Source organism: Rana temporaria, chromosome 5 (genome assembly GCF_905171775.1).
Source record: "Rana temporaria chromosome 5, aRanTem1.1, whole genome shotgun sequence".
Lineage (NCBI taxonomy): Eukaryota > Metazoa > Chordata > Amphibia > Anura > Ranidae > Rana > Rana temporaria.
The window spans coordinates 36071698-36096391 of record NC_053493.1 but is presented as its reverse complement, the minus strand read 5'-3'; the positions used below and the strand labels follow the sequence as shown (position 1 = coordinate 36096391).

Below are 24694 nucleotides of genomic sequence, written 5' to 3'. Positions count from 1 at the left end.
ATGGACGTCGTTCCCGCGTCGAATTTTGAAAATTGTACGTCGTTTTGCGTAAGTCGTTCGCGAATACGGCTTTGCGTAGAATGACGTTCCCGTCGAAAGCATTGGCTTGTTGCGGGTTAATTTGGAGCATGCGCACTGGGATACCCCCACGGACGGCGCATGCGCCGTTCAAAAAAAATCATTTACGTCGGGTCAAGACGTATTAACATAAAACACGCCCCCATCACATCCATTTGAATTGCGCGCCCTTACGCCGGCAGATTTACGCTACGCTGCCGTAACTTTAGAGGCAAGTGCTTTGTGAATACAGCACTTGCCTCTCAAAGTTGCAGCGGCGTAGCGTTACTACGTTACGCTACGCCTGCCGAAAAATACGATGCGCTACGTGGATCTGGCCCATTGTCTGTGGTTTACAACCACTTATTTGGACAATGCCAAAAATAAAGTTTTTCAGTTGAGCTATAAATATTATTATGCTGGAAAAGCAGTTTTCATTTGGATGAAGGGTCTCTTTTAATAAAAGTAAAGTCGGTCTTTTGTACTTTGCCGAGGATGCTGTGAGACTTGATCCCCCACATTTCATTATTAGGCACCAAATTAGTGACTGGCAGGATGTGCGGCTCTTGCTGATGCCGTGACCCGGGCCGGTGTGAGCGGCTCAGCGCCATTATACGGCAGTGCGAAAGTTTGCTTATTGCTCAGTCTGTAAATCTATGACGAGCTTAACAAGATGTCATTACAGAGGCTAATTCTGCCCCGGGAGTATAGAAGACGGGTAATGAGACGGAGTCCAGCCGTGCCGGAGAGGGCTGACTACCTTCATCGGGAGAACCCTGCATTGTAAGCTCAAATAATAGCAGCGGTGCCGTATAATGACTGTAATATCCACCACCTCCTACTGGGCCCGGGATGATGTTCAGAACACGCTTCTCTTCTTCTTTATTATGGTTCCTTCATCCTGGCCCATCAGCATAAATCAGTTTGTAGACTCCAGTGTGCGGCTTTACAACACAAAAGAATCTTACTGATATTTGTGCTTTTGAGATTGAGGCTTAAAGCTGAGCTGCAGACAAACGGCTAAATACGCAGATGAAATACTCAAAAGGGAGCTGTTATACCTATCAAAGGATTGTTATATATGTCCATCCAGTCCTGAGATTTGCACAGCTCTGTCAGACAGGAGACCTGATTCTTCTCTAGTGTATGTGATAACTTTTAAAGGTCTCCCCTAGTCTTTGTATGGGTGATGAAAGAAGTGGCAGAAAGGTGAGCCCACATAGTTGCATACAGAGAAAGGGGAACTGCCGCTCTAGGTGAGTGCGCTCAGCAATCAGTGTCCTCTCAGAAGCGTGGGTGCTGGCAATGCACAAAGCGAAGACCGGAGAAAAGACTGGACAGCCGCACTTCTACGAAATTTTTAAAAAGTTGCTTTTAATTGTAAAAAAATGGAAACCGCACTACAAGTCACAGCAGACAGTGAGGTGGATAGCTGACGCGCTTCGCACTGGGGTATCAGCGCTTAGTCATAGCATTTGAAAAAGTATTCATACCCCTTGAGATTTTTCACGTTTTTGTCATGCTACAAGCAAAAACATAAAACTTATTTTATGGGATAGACCAACACAAAGTGGCACATAATTGTGAAGTGAAAAAATTATAATTTTTTTTTTTTTTTTACAAATAAACATTGAAAAGTGTGGCGTGCATTTTTTATTCAGCCCCCTTTTTCTCTGATACCCCTAACTAAATCTAGTGGAACCAATTGCCTTCAGAAGTCACCTAATTTAGTAAATGGAGTCTACCTGTTTGTAATTTAATCTCCGTATGAATACAGCTGTTCTGTGAAGCCCTCAAGAGTTTTTTTTTTTTTTTTTTTAGAGAACCTTAGTGAAAAAATTGCATCATGAAAGCCAAGGAACACACCAGACAGGTCAGGGATAAAGTTGTGGAGAAGTGTAAAGCAGGGTTAATTTATAAAAAAAAATCCTAAGCTTTGAACATCTCATGGAGCTCTGTTAATGGAGAGTACGGCACAACTGCAAACCTACCAAGACATGGTCTTCCACCTAAACTGACAGGCCGGGCAAGGAGAGCATTAATCAGAGAAGCAGCCAAGAGGCCCATGGGAACTCTGGAGGAGCAGCAGAGATCCACAGCTCAGGTGGGAGAATCTGTCCAGAGGACAACTATTAGTCGTGCTCTCCACAAATATGACCTTTATGGAAGAGTGGCAAGAAAGGCATAAGAAGTCCTGTTTGCAGTTTGTGAGAAGCCATGTGGGGGACACGGCAAACATGTGGAGGAAGCTGCTCTGGTCACTGGCCTGACCGTGAAACATGGTGTTGGCAGTGTCATGTTGTGGGGATGCTTTTCTTCAGCAGGGACAGGGAATCTGGTCAGAGTTGATGGGAAGATGGATGGAGCCAAATACAGGGCAATCTTAAAAGAAAACCTGTTATGGTCTGCAAAAGACTTGAGACGGGGGGGGGGGGGGGGGGGGGTTCACCTTCCAGCAGGACAACAACTCTAAACATACAGCCAGAGCTCCAATGGAATGAATTAGATCAAAGCATATTCATGTGTTAGAATGGCCCAGTCAAAGTCCAGACCTAAATCCCATTGAGAATCTGTGGCAAGACTTGAAAATTGCTGTTCAGACACTCTCCATCCAATCTGACAGAGCTTGAGATATTTTGTGAAGAATGAGCAAAAATGTCACTCTCTCTATATGTACAAAAGCTGGTAGAGACATCCCTAAAAAGACTTGCAGCTGTAATTGCAGTGAAAGGTGGTTCTACAAAGTATTGACTCCGGGGGGCTGAATACAAATTTACCCCACACTTTTCACATATTTATTTTGCAAAAACAATTGAAAACCATTTATTTTTCCTTCCACTTCACAATTATGTGCCACTTTGTGTTGGTCTATCACATAAAATCCCAATAAAATGCATTTATGTTTTTGGTTGTAACATGAGAAAATGTGGAACGTTTCAAGGGATATGAATACCTTTTCAAGGCGCTGTAGTTGGTAAGGTTGCATAAAGGCACCAGTTCATCCTGTGTGGGTGTGGATTTGTTTGTCAATGCTGTTTCCCATTTTCCTGTATATTGCGTCCGCGAAGATGCCCATTTAAGATTATTTTTAAATTATCGACACTTCCATCAGACACCACCGATTGTGGAAGGGGGTTCTACATCCTTGCTGCTCTAACAGTAAAGAACCCATACACAGTTTAAGGTTGAACCACTTCTTCAGTTTCATTGAGAGACCATGTTTTCTTAAGCTCTTTGTGACTGAATAGTTTATTCCCTAGGCCAGAATTGAAACATTTGTATATGGCTATCCTATCTCCTCTCCAGGGAGAATACTTTTGGTTTCTCGTAATTGAGGTCCTCCAGTCCCCTTATTAGCTTTGTCGCCCTTCTCTGGACTCTCTCTCTCTGTCTCTCTGTCTCTCTGTCTCTCTGTCTCTCTGTCTCTCTGTCTCTCTGTCTCTGTCTCTCTGTCTCTCTGTCTCTCTGTCTCTCTGTCTCTCTGTCTCTCTGTCTCTCTGTCTCTGTCTCTCTGTCTCTCTGTCTCTCTGTCTCTCTGTCTCTCTGTCTCTCTGTCTCTCTGTCTCTCTGTCTCTCTCTCTCTCTCTCTCTCTCTCTCTCTCTCTCTCTCCCCAGCACATCCTTCCTGGTGACCACAACTGGACGGCTTATCCCTGTCGCTTTACTCTCACTTTCTTTTTGGCATGCTTATTGCACTACAGCACACCTGATTGGCTCATTGTGCTGTTTCATCCTCCCCTAGTCAAGTGCTGTTCTACAGGTGACTGTATTTCAGCACAGTGTTTACTAACACAGAGCTCTGGACAGATCTTACACAGCCGGTCCTGGCTGTGAATCATTGGCCGGGTCTTGCTGACAGTCGCAGTGGGTGCCAGCCAGGGGCTGTTATTGCACATGCCCAAAACTCGGAAGTAGGCAGCAACTTATGGGTACATCACTTTGCCTACAGCGCCCACTAATCCGCAGTACATTGTGGGCAGGGGCGCTAAAAGAATAAATAAAAGCGTTATGTTCCTAAAAAAACAAGTATTATTTGGGTGAGAAATTTGGCCATAAAGTTAAATGGCAATGATACCCAGAGCATATAGACTCTCTGATCATTTTGGCCTGGATATGCAGGCTTTATATAAGCTCTGGTCATAAAGGGGTTAACATTGGGACCTATTAGGACAAGTCTTGGGAAGCTGAACTCCGACAGATATAAAAGACACAAATACAGATCAGTCATCTTTGATACATCATTACATTTATTTATTTTTAAAGCGCGTACATGAATCTGCTGTACAGGGACTACAAGAGGCTGACACCAGGTCAGAATTGGAGTGTGAGAGGAAGAAGCAGCACAAGGAGCCAATGGATGCATTGAGCATGCTGATAGGAGGTGAAAGCGGAAGGATGAGCTCATCACTGAGCTGCTTCTCCTTTCACTGTCCAGTCAAATGCTAGAGGGTGCTGGTCCGGGGACGACCTGAGCAAGTGGGCTGTATGATGTTGGCTATCCAACTGAGGACATCTAATGGCAGAATAAAGTACTGCAATCTCTGAATTGAAGCCGAATAATGCAGCAAAAGATGGTTTTTATTTTATCTTTTCATAAGCTTGGATTTTTATCTTAATTTTGACAGGAATTCTACTTGAGTGTGCAATTTAAAGTCTTATCATAATTTGTGCGTGTTTGTGTGTGTGTTTGTTTGTGTGTGTTTGTTTGTGTGTGTTTGTTTGTGTGTGTTTGTTTGTGTGTGTTTGTTTGTTTTTTTTTGGTGGTTTTTGCATTGCAAAGATAAATTAGAATTTCAAAGAAGGGGCTCAGGTGAGAGAACCAAAAGTATTATGGGGCGAAATTTTTATCGCTTCACATCCTGCCCCGTGGATACTGCAGACCGCAGGCTGAAGCAATATGCGATCCTTGGTCCGATGGCTGCAATAATTTAAGAAAATCCCTTTAGAATCCAGCCATCTCTGGCTTGCCGAGAGTGACAAGCCACTACCCATGTTTACAACGTATACCGCGCTGTCATCTGCCCCCACATTCCCTAATAGAAATTCTTCAAGCGTAACAATAGACATGTATAACGGGACACCCCTGTTCAGGGATAATGTTATTCTGTAACCAATGATTCCCCTGTCACCTGAAGCAGCCACCATCCAACAGATCTCAGCTTGTTTCCATGATACATTGGTGTTCCGTGCTGCATATGCTTTGGTATTGCTGCCGGGGACCGTAGAAAAAGCACCTACCCCTTCCGGCAGCGTGGCAATTATTGATGAGAGGTGGAACCCCCAGGATTCTGCTGGCACTTTGAAGTTCCCCTTTGCACCTGAAAACATGAAAAGATAAAAATGCATCTGAAGTGCAGCTACATTCTAATACTATTGCCGTACGTGTTTAAAGGGAAAGTAAATTGCACTATTATTATTATTATTATTATTATTATTATTATTATTATTATTATTAATATGAATAATAATAATAATTTTTTTTTTTTTTACTTTTTAAAGCTTGCACTTCCATATGTTTTGGATACAGCATTTTTCATTTAAGAGATGTCAGTGGCTTTGTGTAATTCTGGTGTTGGTGTATTTCCACTTTTGCAGCCAAATTGGGACAACACCTATTTTATATACATGTTTTCATTCACATTGCATCACCTAATTTTATTTTATTTTAACACTTGCTGCGTACTTTTTTTTTTTTTTTCTTGCTTAAAAATCCTACCTACCTTTTTCACTTTTTTTTAACCTGACAGTTATGTTTATTGTAATTACCCCTGTTTGTACAGTGCTGGCAGAGTTTATGCTGACAAAGGGTTAAAGTTTGTAAAGGTGAAATGTTTTTGCCTTTAAAGCAGGGGTGTCGCTGAATTTAATTGTGAGCCGTATCAGCATTAGGATTGTGTCTGTAAGATTAGATGTCCAGCGCATCTCCTCCCCTTACATTAGATGTCAAGAGCAACCCCACCATCAGGAATTGAGTCCCCCACTCTCCCTTTCATTGCAGTGCACCCCCCTTAACTTTATGCTGCTGCTGGGAAGAAGCTGGATGCATTGCTTGAAAGCAGAAAGTGCAGTGTCTGTAGGAGGATCAGAGGAGGGCTAGAGCTCTCCTGCAGCTGCAGGAGAGGTGCGAGGGCCACATGAAATGGCCTGGGGGGCCGGATTCGGCCATGGGCCTTGTGTTTGACATCTGTGCCTTTAAAGTATAACTACAGGCAAAGCTGCCTTCTTTCTTCCTCCCCCTTTTCCCCCCTTAGTTTTAATTAGAGTGGAGAGGGATTAGAACCCCTGCCAGTTTTTATTGCAGTCTTTGGGGGGGTTACAAGTGGCAGCTGGTGTTTTATTTTTATTTTATTGTGGGGAGGTGGAAAACAAGCAAACCCTGTGGCACTAACGCAGTCCCCTCACCACCAACAGCTGTTCTTACCTTGGATGCGGGCGGTGAGAGTGCGACTGCCTCGAGGGAAGGCTGCTTCGATGATTGTGTCCTCCTAAGGCAGCTTCCGCGGTGTCTCCTCCTCATGGCGATTGGCAAATTGGGAAACAGGTTTCATACCTGCTTCCCGATTGGCTGGGAGGAGGATCAGCGTTTTAACAGCGACGCAAAGCTCTGTGTCCTGAGTCCACCATATGTCATATACCCAGTGACCCGATAGGGGACAGCAGCCTTGGATAGATGAATTTTATTTACTGCATATGTGAGTTGGAGAGAATAGGAGGGGTTGCGCCCCTTTTAACTTTATTTTTTATTTTTATCCGTGCATCCCTTCTTTAAAGATACCATGACTATCATTGTATGTTAACCACTTAAGACCTGGACCAAAATGCAGGTAAAGGACCAGGCCCCTTTTTGCGATTCGGCACTGCGTCGCTTTAACTGACAATTGCGCGGTCGTGCGACGTGGCTCCCAAATAAAATTGGCATCTTTTTTTTCCCCCACAAATAGAGCTTTCTTTTGGTGGTATTTGATCACCTCTGCAGTTTTTTATTTTTTGCGCTATAAACAAAAATAGAGCGACAATTTTGAAAAAAATTCAATATTTTTTACTTGTTGCTATAATAAATATCCCCCAAAAATATATATAAAAAACTTTTTTTTTCCTCAGTTTAGGCCGATACGTATTCTTCTACATATTTTTGGTAAAAAAAAATCGCAATAAGCATTTATTGATTTGGTTTGCGAAAAATTTATAGCGTTTACAAAATAGGGGATAGTTTTATTGCATTTTTATAAATATATTATTTTTTTACTAATAGTGGCGATCAGCTTTTTTTTTTTTTTCGTGACTGCGACATTATGGCGGACACTTCGGACAATTTTGACAAATTTTTGGGACCATTGTCATTTTCACAGCAAAAAATGCATTTAAAATTGCAGTTTGGGGGTTAACCACTAGGGGGCGCTGATGGGGTTATGTGTGACCTTGTGTGTTTCTAACTGTAGGGGTGTGTGGCTGTAGGTGTGACGTCATCGATTGTGATTCCCTATATAAGGGAACACACGATCGATGCCACCGCCACAGTGAAGAACAGGGAAGCTGTGTTTACACAGAGCTCTCCCCGTTCTTCAGCTCGGGGGACCGATTGCGGGACTCCAGCGGCGATCGCGTCCAGCGGTCGCGGAGCTTCGGACCGGGTCGCGGGTGCGCGCCCACGACCCACGGCTGGGCATTATGCAATCACGTACAGGTATATGATTGTGCCCAGCCGTGCCATTCTGATGACGTATATCGGCGTTAGGCGGTCCTTAAGTGGTTAATGCACTTTTAAAAAACAACTGTCCCTCAGGCTGTCTCCTGTTCACATTACCATCTATTCTGAAGAATAACAAGCTGCTTTTATAGAGTCTCATGTAGACCCCTTTCACACTGGGGTGTTTTCAGGCGCTTTTAGGCTAAAAAAAAAAAGCACCCCGAAAAACAGCTCCTCTGCATTGAGGGCTTTCACACTGAGGTGATTAGCTGGCAGGACGTTAAAAATGTCCTACAAGCCGCATCTTTGGAGAGGTGAAGGAGTGGTGCGTACACCACTCCTCTGCCGCTCTTGCCCATTGAAATGAATGGGCAGCACGGCCAAGCCGCATCTTTGAGGCGTTGTAGGAGCAGTGAATACACCGCTTCTAAAGCACCCTTGCCCATTGAAATCAATGGGCAGCGCCACCGAACGGCCGGTAAAGCGCCACTGCAGCAGCACTTTTTGGGCGGTTTTAAGCCTTTTTTTTTGCCGCTAGCGGGGGTTAAAAGCATCCCGCTAGTGGCCGAATGGTGCTAACGCCCCCACCGCCCCAGTATGAAAGGGCAAATTTTAAGTTCACATTTTTCAGAAAAAGTTAACCATACACAGACCTGGGGATTGAAAAACCACGCTATTCTTACTCTCCTTTCCCTAAGACCTTTCACACTGAGGCACTTTACAAGTGCTATAACGCTAAAAATGGCGGCGCTTTACCGCCGACTCCCCCAGTGTGAAAGGGCTCTTAATAAGCCAAGACGTGAACTAATTATTTTAAAATTAGTCTCGGAGGATTTTCTTTGTTTTCTTTTGTCATTATTTTTTATTTATTTTTTTAGTCTACCCCAAAATATACAATGGGAAGATTTTACTAAAACTGGAGCAGCTATGCATGGCAACCAGTTGATGTCTAGCTTTCTCAGCTAAACTTTTAAAAATGAAAGTTAGAAGCCGATTGGTTGCCATGCACAGCTGCCTGAGATTCTGGCTTTTCCAGTCTTTGTACATCTCCCATCATAGTTTTGTTGGGATGGATTGGGTTGTTGTTTGATGGCAGATTTACAGTAGATACATGTATTTTGGATTTTAATTAGAAATGGTTGAAACAATGTTTTTCATGCATTTTCTTGCAATTCTTCCCAGCACGGTTCCATATTTTTACCACAAAAGTTAACCAGCATAGCCTGTGATTATTATTTTTTTTTTTTTATATAACAAAGCAAAATGGTAATGCTCAAAGTGATGTGCATTTTGCTTTAGGGCAGCTTTATTCTTCTTTTAATGCTACATTGTGACACACGAAGGGGGAAAAAAAAATTAGCATTCAGATAAGAGCACGTTAGGTTGGCAAGAATAAAAACTGGCACAATGGTGACTCTTGTTTTTACAGGTTTGCAATTGTTAAAAAAACAAAAAAAACTATAAATTATGTTTTCATTCAGGTGATAAATGTAGCGTGTGTGTGCAAAAAATTCATAAAAAATTATCGATCATGGAATTAAAAGGTAGATAAGTGCCTTACTCAATACAATGTACAATATGGCTCCTCTCCTGCCACGTGGAATGTGGTGAGAGCCAAACTGCCGCCTCAACACTGCTCCTGCCGCCAATCCATCTGTTCATCATTCCATTTATGAGATTTTATTCATTTGTTGCTTTTGTATCTTTCAGTAAACTTTCAAGTGCTGATTATCGCCATGTCTGTGGTGTTGGGAGTCATCCTTATATGTTTCGTCGTCTGCTGCTGTTACTGTTGTTACTGCAGGAAAAGCTCGAGTACCAGGCTGTAAGTACCACGTTAGTTGATAGTTTTGCTTTAACTGAACATTTTCTGATACCTGTAAAGGTTCTCCTTTTTATCCAGGGCTTGATATAGCTAGTAGTAATTATTCACCTTCACCCAGACTTGGTTTGTAATGTTGAAGATGTTTCGCTGCTCATCCAAGCTGCTTCTTCAGCTGAGAAAGTTACTTGATTGTGGAAAAACTTTGATTGTCTTCATTAGATTTAGTAGAGCTTCCATAGGATTTTTCACAATACCTTTCCCTAAATTGATGTAGACCTGGGTGAGGCAACCTTTGAGTGGTGGAGATCTACCTGGACAACATAGAAAAGATCAAAGATCACCGCCAAGTTGGTATCTGAGCCACCATTGGGAAGAGTTGCCAATACTTCCCCAGAGCAAGAAATCCCTCCACCGTTGGGGACACAGACAGAGATTTAAGCAGGCCAATCATTATACTTTTATTTATTCAGCGGATAGAATTTAAAAAATGAAAATGTTATTCCCCCATTAACACAATCTGATGGAGGAATCACTCCTGCAGTGCTATTGTATTCCACCAGTGGTGAGCCTCCCCAGCATGCAGCGTATAATGATCATTGTTGCCCACTATTGCCAGAGGCGCACCAATCGATGTGATGTCTGTGCGATGTGAAATTGGCCATACAAACTGTGTGGCTGAATTTGCATCGCATTCGGACCAAACTCGTGCGGGACCTTTTTTATTTTATATATATATATATATATATATATATATATATATATATATATATATATATATATATATATATATATATATATATATATATATATATATATATTGGGGCTGTTACTGATTAAAATTTTCGTGTTCCATTTTTTTTAATTGACTGACTAATTTCGAACAATTATAACGCACATACGTTTTTTTTTTTTTTAGATCACCACCATATATAGTCCCCACTGTAATATCCACAGACATCTCCCCCCACTATAATATCCACAGACATCTCCCCCCACTGTAATATCCACAGACATCTCCCCCCACTGTAATATCCACAGACATCTCCCCCCACTGTAATATCCACAGACATCTCCCCCCACTGTAATATCCACAGACATCTGTAATATGGTCCACAGACATCTCCCACCACTGTAATATCCACTGTAATATCCATAGACCTCTCCCCCCACTGTAATATGGTCCACAGACATCTGCCCCCACTGTAATATCCACTGTAATATCCATAGACCTCTCCCCCCACTGTAATATGGTCCATAGACCTCTCCCCCCACTGTTATATGGTCCATAGACATCTCCCCCCACTGTAATATGGTCCACATCTCCCCCACTGTATAGGAAGATTAGAGCATGCTTAGTCTTACCAGAGAAGCCGGCCGAACACGAGCAGTTGAACCTGGGTGATGACGTCAGCGCCTCGCTCTAGGCTCACCTAGGACGCTGCCAGGTGGACCAATATGGCCGCCGCTCTGGGAGCTAGGCCGAAGCCGCAGCCTTTCCTATGGCCGAGGCAGCAGCGGAGCTCCATGGATCAAGTGGTGTGCCGATCCGCATATGGTGACCCATTCGGATCACGGATCATTTACGATCCGTTGCACCACTGGTACAATCAAAAGAATTTTGATCGATCAAAAAAATTAAAGATTAATCGAGAAATTAATCTTTAATTTCTACAATATATATATATATATAATATTGTCCACACCAAATTCGGATCGCATACCCATGCAATCCGATTCCTGTCCGAATTCACAGTTTGCACTGCGATATGCGAACCATTCTGGGGGTGTCATTAACTTTGTATTGACACTCTTCAGTGGTTTGCAGAGGCAAGTGTGGACCGCCGGCGATTCAGGTGCGATGTGGGAACCTGCACTGGATTCGCAGGGTTTCCCGCATTGCATCAGTGTGAACCTAGCCTGAAGGTGTCAAAATAATAACAAACAAAAACAAAAGTAGTTAATATTATTAGTTAATAGAAATAAACGAAAATCGTCAGGAAAATTATAATTGAATGGAGAAGGGGAATAAATATATTTTATTTTTTTTGCTTGTCGGGTTGCTTTAACCCTCCTCTTATGTTAGCTTTCTGTTACTATCCATGATGTTAACGGGTCGGTTTTGACCTGTGTCTTAAATCAGCCATAAAATACCCTCTCTGAACAATTATTTATCATCCAATTTTTGTTTCTTACCTCTTGGTTACCTTGTTAGGCTTCTTTATCCTTGAAAAGATTGGTTTTAATATTTTTGGTGTGACCCCTTAGACCTTTCTTTTGATAGCATACCTCTCATTTTCAAATTTAAAAAATGGTAAAATAAACCTCAATAGAATATTATAAATTGGTCCTATGTTTCTTTACTTTATTTAGAGAAGCAGACAAGCAGGCAAAGAGATAGGCCCCTCCCTAACTACAGTTCACAGGGTTGAGAGGTGATTGGCTGTCAGTGTTACTAAGCAAAGAGAGTGTTTATGATTTCAGTTTTGGCACTTATTAGTGTCCTATAATCCTATATTATAACTGGGTCAGAATTGACCCTAACACCATAAACGTCTTAATTTTCACCACAGTATTTTATAATTTAGTGAAAAGGATTCCTTTTCTTTTACATTGTTTAAATAGAGGTTCCTGACAAAGTAAAAAAATCTTGATGCAATAAACAAATTTATGTGATACTTACAGACATTCAAAACCTGAAAACGGGTCGGTTCTGACCCTAACACAAGAGGAGGGTTAAAGTGGATGTAAGCCTGCCACTCGCGTGTGTATGTGTGTGTATGTATGTATGTGTGTGTGTATAATATATATATATATATATATATATATATATATATATATATATATATATATATACACAAGCCTCCTGCATGTATCCCTACCTTGCCAATGTCGCCCCCTTCAGCAGTAGGAGCCCCCCGGTGGGAGAAGTCCTGATGTCACAAGACTCCCCGCCCACCTCTACACTCTCCTACTCTTCAGTCACACTGATCATGCCCCATGATGAGTAACATCCAGTCAAAACTCAGGAAAGGCACCACATGACTTCAGCATGCCCAATCATGCTGAGGTGTGGAGCAGCCAATCCTGGGAGAGCTGGAGAAGAAAGGAGGAGGGGATGTGAAGCTGGAATCGTAATGCACACTCTGCCCATTCATGAGGTAAAGATATCGGATGTCGGTCACAGCAGTGGGGGATGTGGCGGCACAAACTTATCTGTGTGTGTGTGTGTGTGTGTGTGTGTGTGTGTGTGTTTTATCTTGCTAAAAAAACACAAGAGGATTGCTCAGAGCTGGATTTAACTCTTCATGGCAAGACTGGGCACAGATGACTTGACACCTCTACTGTACCAGGTAGAAGTCTTCATTAAAAAAACAAAAGTTGAGTTTACATCCACTTTAACTGACTTTATTTGCAGATTACAGGTCGTCCCTTTGATCTGCAGGTGAATGAACAGAAAGATACCAAATTAAACCAATGTTTATTTTGTATTTCTGGCTAAGCAATGTTTTTGATAAACCTTGTCAAGCTTTTTTTTTGTCTTTGACAGCTCCAATTGCCAGGACCTTCTCTGTGTACTCGCCAATGCAGCTGTAATTTATCGGAGCTGAATTGTCATGTACTGGAAAATGGAGGGGGTAGGGTAGTTTGTGTACTGGAAAATGGAGGGGGTAGGGTAGTTTGTGTACTGGAAAATGGAGGGGGTAGGGTAGTTTGTGTACTGGAAAATGGAGGAGGTAGGGTAGTTTGTGTACTGGAAAATGGAGGGGGTAGGGTAGTTTGTGTACTGGAAAATGGAGGGGGTAGGGTAGTTTGTGTACTGGAAAATGGGGGGGGGGTAGGGTAGTTTGTGTACTGGAAAATGGGGGGGGGGGTAGGGTAGTTTGTGTACTGGAAAATGGGGGGGGGTAGGGTAGTTTGTGTACTGGAAAATGGAGGGGGTAGGGTAGTTTGTGTACTGGAAAATGGAGGGGGTAGGGTAGTTTGTGTACTGGAAAATGGAGGAGGTAGGGTAGTTTGTGTACTGGAAAATGGGGGGGGGGTAGGGTAGTTTGTGTACTGGAAAATGGTGGGGGGCGGGGGGGTGTCCCGGCAGCAGGTCAGAAGGACTGTAATTTCTACACACGCCTTGTGTACAATGATGAAATTTGTTTGAGCGTGTGTAGAACACCCATAGTCTGCAGCTGGTTAAAATTAGCTCCATCATTCTTTCATGACCCAACTTGACTCTCAATAAAAATTTGTTCAGGTGATGGTAAAATGGCTTCCTCTCTTTGCATTTCTTCAGCAGGTCCTTTTTGACTTAAAGCCTACATTGTTTTCTGCCCACAAAATGTGACAACTTCTGTCCTATTCTGTCCTTTCCTAGTAGACTGGAAGCAGAAGAAGAGAATCTTATCCGAGAGAGAGAAAGGAGGAAACAGGAATCCCTCCAGAGGTACATTGTTTTCTGTCATTTTGTGCAGCGGATGGCTCTATGAATTATTAAGAACCTCGTTATTTAAACTAGATAAATAAACCAGCGGGATGTCTCCCCTCCTCATCGGAGGTGCGGGTGACGAGACTGATAAAGTGACAGCGCCGTGTTCTGTGATGACGTCAATAGATGGGTGTTTTAGGTGATGAACTAGTACATTTATCCCGGATAATTGACCTCTCAATGATGGGAGATGCAGACTTGGGACTGAAAGAAGTGACACATTTTTGATTTTATCTACCGTACTCTTTCCTGTTTTTCAGTCTATGGCAGCTTTGAAAAAACTGAAAACCAATAGATTTATAGGAGCCTCTTAAATTATTACTTTTTGAGTATAGCAGGGAAGAGTTAGAACCTCTATTGATAAGGACAGGTTAGCACTTTTTGAGAATGGCACCTTTCACACAGGCCTTCCATTCCTCTGTTACATAGTTGGTCAGGTTGAGAAACCACATAAGTCCACCTAGTTCAACCAATAAAAAAAGAAAAAAAAATGAAAATATAGTAAACCTCCTTATACACAATCCTATACTCCATAAATGATCCAGAGGAAGGCAAAAAAAAAAAATCCCTATGAAGCATGATCCAATTTGCTCCAGCTGGGGGAAAAAATCCTTCCTGATCCCCCTCAGTAGGTTGTTGTATATTACCTGGATCAACAATATCTTCTGTTATTTTCCAATAATCCTATATAGTGTGTATCACCATTTCGACCTGTGATTTAGATGGATCAAAAATTAACTTCAATGTATCCCTACGATTGTAAACAAATGTGCGTCTGTTTACATCTACTTATGTAGCACCTTCCCAGCTAAGTTGCTAGTCAGGTTAGGTACATTTTGTTCTCATGGCTTTTCTGTAATCAGTGGAGTGGCTTGTGATTGCTTTGGTCTGCTCTGGGCTCTGCAGGCTGTGGGTTTGATTACTTCCCCCTGTCTTCTGGAGGCTTTTAGAATGTATTGGGCGGAAGGGGCAAGTTTAATGGCCTGAACATTTACGTGGCCCCAGCCAATCCCTGTCTCTTTAAATAAAGTGCAAATCATGCTCCCCTTCAGTTGTGGATCCCTATATTATAAGAGTCACAAGCACTTTATATTGTCCTGGATATGCTGGCACCTGTAGTCCTCCTTACTTGCTATGGGCCAGATTCACAAAGGAAATACGACGGAGTATCTCTGAGTATCTATGCGACTGATTCATAGAATCAGTTACGCATAGATAGCCAGGAGATCCGACAGGTGTAATGGACTTACATTGTCGGATCTTAGGATGCAATACCGCGGCCGCCGCTGGGAGGAGTTTGCGTCGTAAACCAGCGTCGGGTATGCAAATTAGGAGTTGCGGTGATCCACGAAGGTTTTTCCCAACGTCGCAAGTGTTCGATTTCTGTCGCAAAGATAGGGCACCTTTTAATATGGTGGAAAAGTACTCCACCATGTTAAAGTATGCCCGTCTTTCCCGCGTCGCTTTTGATTTTTTTGAAATTTTTTCTTTTTCCCGGCGTAAGTGCTTTGTTGACGTCGCGATTCACAAAACATCGGCGCGTCGTAATTTCGCGCAAAGCACGTCGGGAAATTTGCGACGGGAGCATGCGCAGTACGTCCGGCGCGGGAGCGCGCCTAATTTAAATGGTACCCGCCCCATTTGAATTGGGCCGCCTTGCGCCGGACGTGTTTACGATACACCGCCGCAAATTTCCAGGTAAGTGCTTTGTGGATCGGGCACTAAATCGGAAAACTTGCGGCGGTGTAACGTAAATGGGTTACGTTACGCTGCGCCCAAGCTACGTGAATCTGCCCCTATGTTCCCCAGTGGTGTGACATAACGCAGTATTTTTTCTCATAGGCAGACATAGAGGATGGCTAAAAGATTCAAATAGCGTAATTCTGTTAATTAAAATAGTTGACAAAGCAGTTACACTCACTTGCACATAAAGAAATGCAAGCAAAATGCCGAACCAGAAGTTTGCATTAGCGTGTCTCACATGAGCCGGAAATGACATTGCCACCCGCTGTCACTTGATGGGTTTCTACCCTCCCACAGGGCATTATCCAAGGACTGCGGGTGGTGACGATATTTCCAGCCGGCGAGGCGCACGCTGATGCGAACTTGCGGTTCGGCATTTTGCTTGCATTTCTTCATGCACAAGTGAGTGTAACTGCTATTAACAATCATTTTATTTAATCCATTATTTAAATAAACAGAATTGCACTATATGGATCTCCTTTGCCATCCTCTTCATGTCTGCCTATGAGTAAAAATACTGCACAATGGCACACCACTGGGACACACAAGCAACAAGGAGAACTACAAGTACCAGCATATCCAGGACAATATAAAGTGTTTGCCACTCTTAGGCCTCATTTCCACTGGCGTTTTTACAGCCACGTTTCTGAGCATTTTTTACAGCTTTAAAACACCTGTCCATGTTATTCTATGGCTTCATTCCCACATAGGTGTTTTTGAGCTGCAAGTGGCATAGACATTTCTGAGCTGTAAAAAAAACACGGGACCAGGGCGTTCTGAAGCTCCAGAGTAGAGCTGTAAAAACGCCAGACGTTAAAAAATGCTCAAAAACGCGACCGCGGCATTTTTAAAGCTGCAGCTCACAAAAAAAATTTTTTTTTTTTTTTTTACAAAATAAACATGGACAGGCGTTTTTAAGCTGTAAAAAAGGCTAACAACAGTGGCTGTAAAAACGCCAGTGGAAATGAAGCCTTATAATATAGGAGTCCACACCATTCGGTGACTGGGTGGGCACACTGAAGGGGATCATGCTTTGCACTTTATAAAGAGAAGGCACTTGGCACTTTAAAAATTGCACGATTGATTATCACATTCTGCATGTATGAAGATACAAGGATATGGACTCATTTTATGAATGACATATGTTTATGTATGTATTTATAATTACTTTATCTCACATAATTCATTTATTAAATTTTATTGATCAAATGTATTTATCTTGAGTACACAAGTTGGGATTTGTTTTCATGTAACCAGCGAACATCAGTAATTTATGGCCATCTAGTATTGAATCTTTGCCTGGTTTTCCTGTTCTAAATGCCTGTAGAACTGCATTTTGATCTGTATAATCCAGATATCTTACTATAATCGGGCAAAGTTTTTTGTGGTCTGGAATGTTGGGACCAATTTGATGAGCCCGTTGCACTTTACATGGATTTGAGAGTCCCAGTATATTGGGAAATTTTATTTGAACAGATGGACAGCAGCATGCCAGCTTTGTAGGATTCTGGCAGCCCTACCAGGTAGCGCTCCAAACCTCTGTATGCAGTTTTTGAAGTTTTCCGCATTTTCTTTAGGCTGGGTTCACATATATGTAAATTGGATGCATTAAAAATCACATCCAATTCGCATGACATGTGAATGTGACCGGCTCTCAATGGAGCCGGTTCACACATATCCGGGGGGCCTGAGTGTGGTTTCAAAAAGGGTCCTGTGCGGTTTTTGGGTCCGGTAGAGGTGCGATTTAAGGCAAAAATTTGTAGCTATATAAAACCTGGCCTTAAACCCCATACACGTTGGCCTGCAATAATTGTTGAGTAAGGCTAGACTGTCTGAGCCAGAGGAGTGAATGTTGCTGTTTGCCTGGCTGGGCTGCTACTACATTTGTGGTAAAGAACCCGAGACAAAATCACCCCTGGTGGGGGTGAGCGCTACACTTGCATCTGAGTCTGTTCAGGTTTGTCAGACTGAATGCAGTTTGTTCCCAGGTCTGCTTTTGCGAACCTGACCAGATGTGTGTGGATATAGACAGACGCGTTTGTTTACATCCAGCCACCCGTAATGAATATATGCGTCTGTTTTTCCTCTTATCACATGATTGAGAAAAGAGTGGGATGGATATGGATGTTCCATGTGACCTTTATTTCCATGCTGATCCAATTTAGCAGGGGATCAGTCTGTGTGCCCATGTGACGGCACCCAGTGTTTCCATTTGTGCCTGTGCCTTCTGTCTCAACTACATCCCTGACAACCTCATCTCCTACCGGTATTTTTTGTATGGGTGTGGCAAGGACAGGAAGTAAGGTGAAAGTCCCCCCCTAAGCGGGCACAGACAGAAATATCAATTTATGTGGAATTAATCAATAAAGGCTTGTATGGAGATATATATAATATAATTTAAGCATCATACAGCTTTATTAATTATGCATTTAAAATAATGAGTAATTACTTGTATAGGTATTTTATGCACTGCTCAAAAAATTTAAAGGAACACTTTTCAATCAGAACTCCTGGGATATTGATCTGGTCAGTTAAGTAGCAAAGGGGGAGGGGTGTATACAGAGGGGGTTATTAATCAGTTTCAGCTGCTGTGCTGTCAATTGAAATTAACCGGTTCACTAGATGGGCAACAATGAGACGACCTCCAAAACAGGAATGTTAAGGTGTCTGCCATATTTTTTCCCCTACGCCTCTTTTCTGACTGTTTTTCACTAGTTTTGCATTTGGCTAGGGTCAGTGTCACTACTGGTAGCACAAGGCGATACTTGGACCGTATAAAGGTTGCACAGGCAGTCCAACTCCTCCAGGATGGCGCATCAATACGTGTCATTGCCAGAAGGTTTGCCGTGTCTCCCAGCACAGTCTCAAGAGCATGGAGGAGATTCCAGGAGACAGGCAGTTACTCTAGGAGAGCTGGACAGAGCCGTAGAAGGTCCCTAACCCATCAGCAGGACCGGTATCTGCTCCTTTTGTGCAAGGAGGAACAGGATGAGCACTGCCAGAGCCCTACAAAATGACCTCCAGCAGGCCACTGGTGTGAATGTCTCTGACCAAACAATCAGAAACAGATTGCATGGGGTGGCCTGAGGGCCCGATGTCCTCTAGTGTGCTCTGTGCTCACTGCTGGACACTGTGGAGCTCGATTGTCATTTTCCATTGAACACCAGAATTGGCAGGTCCACCACTGGTGCCCCATGCTTTTCACAGATGAGAGCAGGTTCACCCTGAGCATATGTGACAGACATGAAAGGTTCTGAAGAAGCCGTAGAGAACTTTATGCTGCCTGTAACATCGTTCAGCATGACCGGTTTGGTGGTGGGTCAGTGATGGTCTGGGGAGGCATATCCATGGAGGGACGCACAGACCTCTACAGGCTACACAATGACACCCTGACTGCCATTCGGTATCGGGATGAAATCCTTGGACCCATTGTCGGACTCTACGCTGGTGCAGTGGGTCCTGGGTTCCTCCTGGTGCACGACAATGCCCGGCCTCATGTGGCGAGAGCATGCAGCCAGTTCCTGGAGGATGAAGAAATTGATACTATTGAATGGCCCCCACGCTCACCTGACCTAAATGCAAAAGAACACCTCTGGGACATTGTTTCAGTCCATCCGGTGCTGCCAGTCTGTTCAGGAGCTCAGTGATGCTCTGGTCCAGATCTGGGAGGAAATACCCCAGGACACCATCCGTCGTCTCATTAGGAGCATGCCCCGATGTTGCCAGGCATGCATACAAGCACTTGGGGGCCATACAAATTACTGAGGACCATTTTGAGTTGTTGCAATAATATTTCAGCAAAATGGACAAGCTTGCTGGATAATTTGTTCACTTTGATTTTCGGGGTGTCTTTGAATTCAGCCCTCTGTAGATGGATAATTTTCATTTCCATCAAATGATGTGCCATCCTTTCATTCCCAACACTTTACCCTGTCCATATTAGTATAGATATCCAGCATGAGATTTTTGCCCATTGAGATCTGATGTGTTTTCAAAGTGTTCCTTTAATTTTTTTGAGCAGTGTATTTAGTTACATTGGTCAGTGTAATTATGTATATACCATACCTGGCCAATGCCCGTGGAAGCTGGAAATTACTGATCTGGACACCGCTACTCCACTGGCTTCCAGGTCCCCTGCTGGGCAAGAACACAGGTGGTCTTGGCATGGGTGACGTTCATAGAATGTTTTGCATTTTCTAAATGTGTGCAAAGTGTTCTCTGACTGGGCGAGGTGGGGTGATGACATCAAAGACAGAAGGAGGGCAGCACCATCTAAGTGCAGCATTATTAAAGGGGAGTTCCACCCACAATTTCACTTTTTAAATATAAATACCCCTGTAATACACAAGCTTAATGTATTCTAGTAAAGTTAGTCTGTAAACTAAGGTCCGTTTTGTTAGGTTGTTACAGCATTTAAATAGTTTATAATCTAGAAATAGACCGTGGGCATCATGAAGCCAGACTGTATGACTTCCTGGATTTCAGCTTTGCATATCTCGCACATGCTCAGTGCACAAGCAATGTAATAGGTTTCAGTCAGGTTTGCAAGGACTACTGGGAAACATGATGCCTATCCCAGAAACCCTTGCAAATAGCCTAGGCAAATAAGGAGGAGGAAGTAATGAAGGACTACAAAATAAAGGTATTTACAAGCAACAAATTAAATAAAAATTGTCCATTCTGAACACTATGAGATTAGAGCATGCAGCACAGACAAACATAAAAAAATGGGTGGAACTCCACTTTAAGACATTTTATTCCATAAAAAACAATTGGTAACTCTCAAGATGTATGAGATGTCAGCGCATGTGGGATTAATAATATGGTTCATCCGCTTGTGGGGAAGACTATCTTCTCACTGGTGAAGAGGCAGCTGATGGGTCCAGGGATGCTGGGGATTCCAGCGCTTCCAGACACTCAGGATGGCTCGCAGACACCGGTGTACGTCACTTCTGGTTGGAGACAGAGCAGGGAGGAGCGCACGTTCGGAGCATGATCCTGATAGTTAGCCTGATGAAGGCGCACGCATGCACTGACCTCTTGCATCTTGAGTTACCAATTGTCTTTTTATGGAATAAAAGGTCTTGATGCTGCACTTGGATGACGCTGCTCTTCTTCTGCCTTTGCCTTCCACAGTGTTACTTCTAGCCTGTCACGAGCCGGCAGCCATCCACAGTCAGCTTATCTAAGAACACTTCAACTGTCCTTGTGCCATAAATGTACCCCCTCTACATGAACTCGATGTGAAAGAGAGTTCTAATTATCCACTCCTCTCTTTATTCAGCTGATCGAGCGCACATGATCGAATGTACTTTCTCTGGGGGCGATGACATCGCCCTTTCCATTTTGTCCAATCATAGAAAGCTTTGCATTTTCGGAATGAATGCAAAGCTTTCTCTGAATAGTGCCCAAGCCTAGCGGCCAACCTCCTGTGTACAGAATGCAGGGAATGTGGGAGGGACCAGAGCCAGCAACTGACAACTGAGGCGCAGGGTGCTGTAATGTTTTCAGGAAGCTATGTACAGCACCCTGCCAGCCTCCGCCACTAGCTGTGATCCGTCTGTATTGCTTCGAGAAGCAGAGAGTGAGTGAGTGAGAAACTTTTATATAGCGCAACACATGCAAACTGAATCGCCTCTGGGCGCTTGGTATCCATTCCCTGGGCCCTCAGAAGAGATGGGTCTTGTTCTTTCTCCTGAAGGCCAGGTGGTTTACTTCCAATCGGATGGTAGTTGGTAGAGTGTTCCACAGTCTGGGTCCTTGGACCGCAAATCTTCGTTCTCCTTTGGACTTGTATCTGGCCTTGGGTATCTGGAGTAGATTTTGGTTGGTGGATCGCAGAATGCTCTTGGGATTGTGAGCTTTTAGTTTCTCGCATAGATATTGGGGGGCATTTCCTTGAACACACTTATGTGCTTTGAAAGTGATTCTGTCTTTTACGGGCCACCAATGAAGGGATCTCAACGAAGGTGAGATTGATTCCCATGTTTTTTTCCCAGTCACAAGTCGAGCGGCCGTATTTTGAACGACTTGCAGACAAGTGATTTGGTATTTTGGGAGTCCAAGATAGAGGGCATTTTCATAGTACAGTCTGGAGTTGATAAGTGTCCCCACTACGACTGCTATGTCTTTTTTTTTTTTTTTTTTTTTTTTGAGAGACCCAGTGGTGACACCACTGGGTCTAAGATATATAGTATGTATCAAAAAAACATCTTTTATTAAAAATAAATAAAAAGACTTGGCATGTTCTTGGATGGGAGAGATCTGGGAAGGTCTAATATCAACCAGTGGTTTTCACCCTTGTCCTCTACCCCCAGCAGGCCATGTTTTGGGAATATCTCTTAGCTGTCCAAAATACCAAGCCATTGACTCGGATTTAAACTACCTGTGCAACATTAAGGAAAACCTGCAAACATGGCCTGTTGGGGCTACCTGAGGACAGGGATGAGAACCACTGATATAAACCAACAAATAAATCTTCAGTTTTAGGCCCCTTTCACATTGGCGATCCGTTCAGGTCTGCCTGTCAGTTTTTCATCAGACCTGATCCATGAATTCCTATGGACCGGTGGGTGTAAAAGGACTTGTGTCTGTTTACACTTGCCTACCTTTAATCTGATCTGGTCCACTAAGAAAAACTGGAAGTGGATCCATTTGCCTTCGTCTAGTCAGATCGGGGGACAGTTAGATGTAAACGGATCAGCTGACCAAAGTGGATTCCACCCTGTGTGAAAGGGACCTTTTAAAGGGGTTGTAAACTTCTGGCAGTCACCAGCAGGGCTGAGCCACACTGTGTGTGTCTCTAGACCCACGCAGCCCAGCTCAGGATTTAGCCCACACATCTTCAGTGATGGGAAGCAAATTGCCTTTGGGGCAGAAGAGGATCCCGGAAAGCCGGTGTTCTGTCGAGTAATGCCCGCTATAGAGAAGTGTTTCTCCATCGAATAGTGCCTGGAACGAACTGCACATGCGCCATACGTCATATCACAACAGCTGATTTTACGATCAGCTAGGCTGACTTAACTATGGTGCATGCGCACATCGTAGGAGGTATCCCTCGGTGGGAGATACTATTTCACTGGCACAATTGAAACCTATGCAAACAGCGGGCGGAGACTGTAGTTCTCAGATTGTGCATCGCTGTTGAGGGGTGGCTTTACAGTGGGCTGATGGTCCGGTTTTCTGTGTTGCAGGGCGGGTTTGCTGTGTTGAATGGCCGATTTTTGCCTGTGAGAAAGGGCGGGTTGCAACACGGACAAAACCAGCCCTACAACACAGCCACATGCCGCCCTCCAGTAGCAGCGATGCACAATCTGAGAACTACGGTCTCCCTCCGCTCTATGTATAGGTTTAAATTGTGCCTCTACGATGTGCTCTGTGCCATTGTTCTGTCAGCCTAGCTGATCGGCAAATCGGCTGTTATGTTCCATACGACACATGCGCAGTATATCCTGGGCACTTCTCGATAGCGGGCACTACTCAACAGAACACCGGCTTTCCTGGCTCCTCTTCTGCCTCAAAGGCAATTCGCTTCCTATCACTGAAGATGTGCGGGCTCAATCCCGAGCTGGGCTGCGTGGGTCTATAGACGCACACAGTGTGGCTCAGCCCTGCTCTCTGCTCACAGGATTTAATTGACAGCATCAGGAGCCAATGGTGCCTGCTGCTATCGGCAAAGCCTGTGAGACTGGGGAGAAGGAGAGAAGACCTGCAGTCAGGTAAAGTATACTGGATCAATAAAGGACTTTGGTAAGTTTAAGGGGGATAATACCCAGCATTGGGGTTTCTCCTTCGTTCATGGATGGACACAGCCCTAATCTTGACATAGGCTATCTCCCACTATCTTAGGAGTGACTATGCAGAAAGTGTTAACTTCAAAGCTGGATCGCCCCGCCCAGGGTGCGGTCCCGCTAACTATATCCTTTCAGCCTGCACCAAGCAGTTCAGTTTTTTTCTGCCTAGTCTAGGAGAAGACATGGCTCCCTTCAGGCCCAAGGCTTGGAGGCTTTTAATTTGGGTTTTTATTTATTTAAGTTTTTTCCTGCGATCTTTGATCAACTGCCGACTGGGCGACAGGCTGGATCCCAGATCCTTGTATTCTTCCCAGTTTCGGCCATCGAGCGTGTGCCGACCATAGCTACGCGCTGGGTCGTCCACGACATGCCCGTCGGTCTACGGGTGGCCGGTGGGCTATACGCTCCATGGCTTGCATTGGACCGGTCTACTCGGCCGAGTCACAGTAGCCTGGTCGACAGCCACCTCCGTTACCATGCGGTAGATGTGCTGTCCAGGATGCTTCCAGCATACACCCACAGGAAGGGTAAGTAGCTACTACCTTGCTTTAGCAAGAAGACAGAGCTTAGTATTCTTGGAGAGGTGAGTAAAGGGCCTTATCCCCCTTCTCCCCTCCTCCCCTCCCTCCCCCCTCCTCCTTAGGCTCTGAGCTAGCTGGTGGGCAGGGGTTCCCCTGGGGAGCTTCACTTGGGGAACCATAAATCACTAAATCAGTGTATAAAGCCTCATAAGAGATTGTGCTTTCCTGTGTGTCTTGCTCCATGCTGTTGGCGGCCATGTTTGGTGTGTCCATGCTGTATTTCTTTACTTGCACAATGTATAAAGCCGCATAGGAGATTCTACCGCTACGAGAGGACCTGCTGTCGCAAGGCCCCATAGGTCATCCTGCTTTACAGTCAATGGCTTTAACGCCATGACCTCTAGGTGCCTCAGAACCACCGTTTGAGAACATTAGGGAAGTTCCCTTGTTGACACTTTCTCAGAAAGTGGTCCTTTTGGTGGCTGTTATGTCAGTTAAGACAGGTTCTGAGCTGGCAGCCTTGTCATGAAAGGCTCCCTATTGAACTTCCACAAGGATAAGGTGGTGCTGCATCCGCAGCCTTTTTTCTTC

General features: G+C 43.9%; 1 protein-coding gene across 2 annotated transcripts in view; it reads left to right on the top strand.

The window, feature by feature from the left end:
* The window catches only part of LOC120939934 (pituitary tumor-transforming gene 1 protein-interacting protein-like), a 90616-nt gene that overhangs the window by 30099 nt on the left and 35823 nt on the right, over positions 1 to 24694 (top strand). Inside the window, exons 4-5 of one of the 2 annotated variants that reach the window (XM_040352393.1) lie at positions 9455 to 9569; positions 13939 to 14004. In XM_040352393.1, coding sequence (XP_040208327.1) covers positions 9455 to 9569; positions 13939 to 14004 — 181 coding nt within the window. Of the gene's footprint in view, positions 1 to 9454; positions 9570 to 13935; positions 14005 to 24694 lie in introns of both variants that reach the window. The other variant, XM_040352392.1, reaches the window with a different exon arrangement.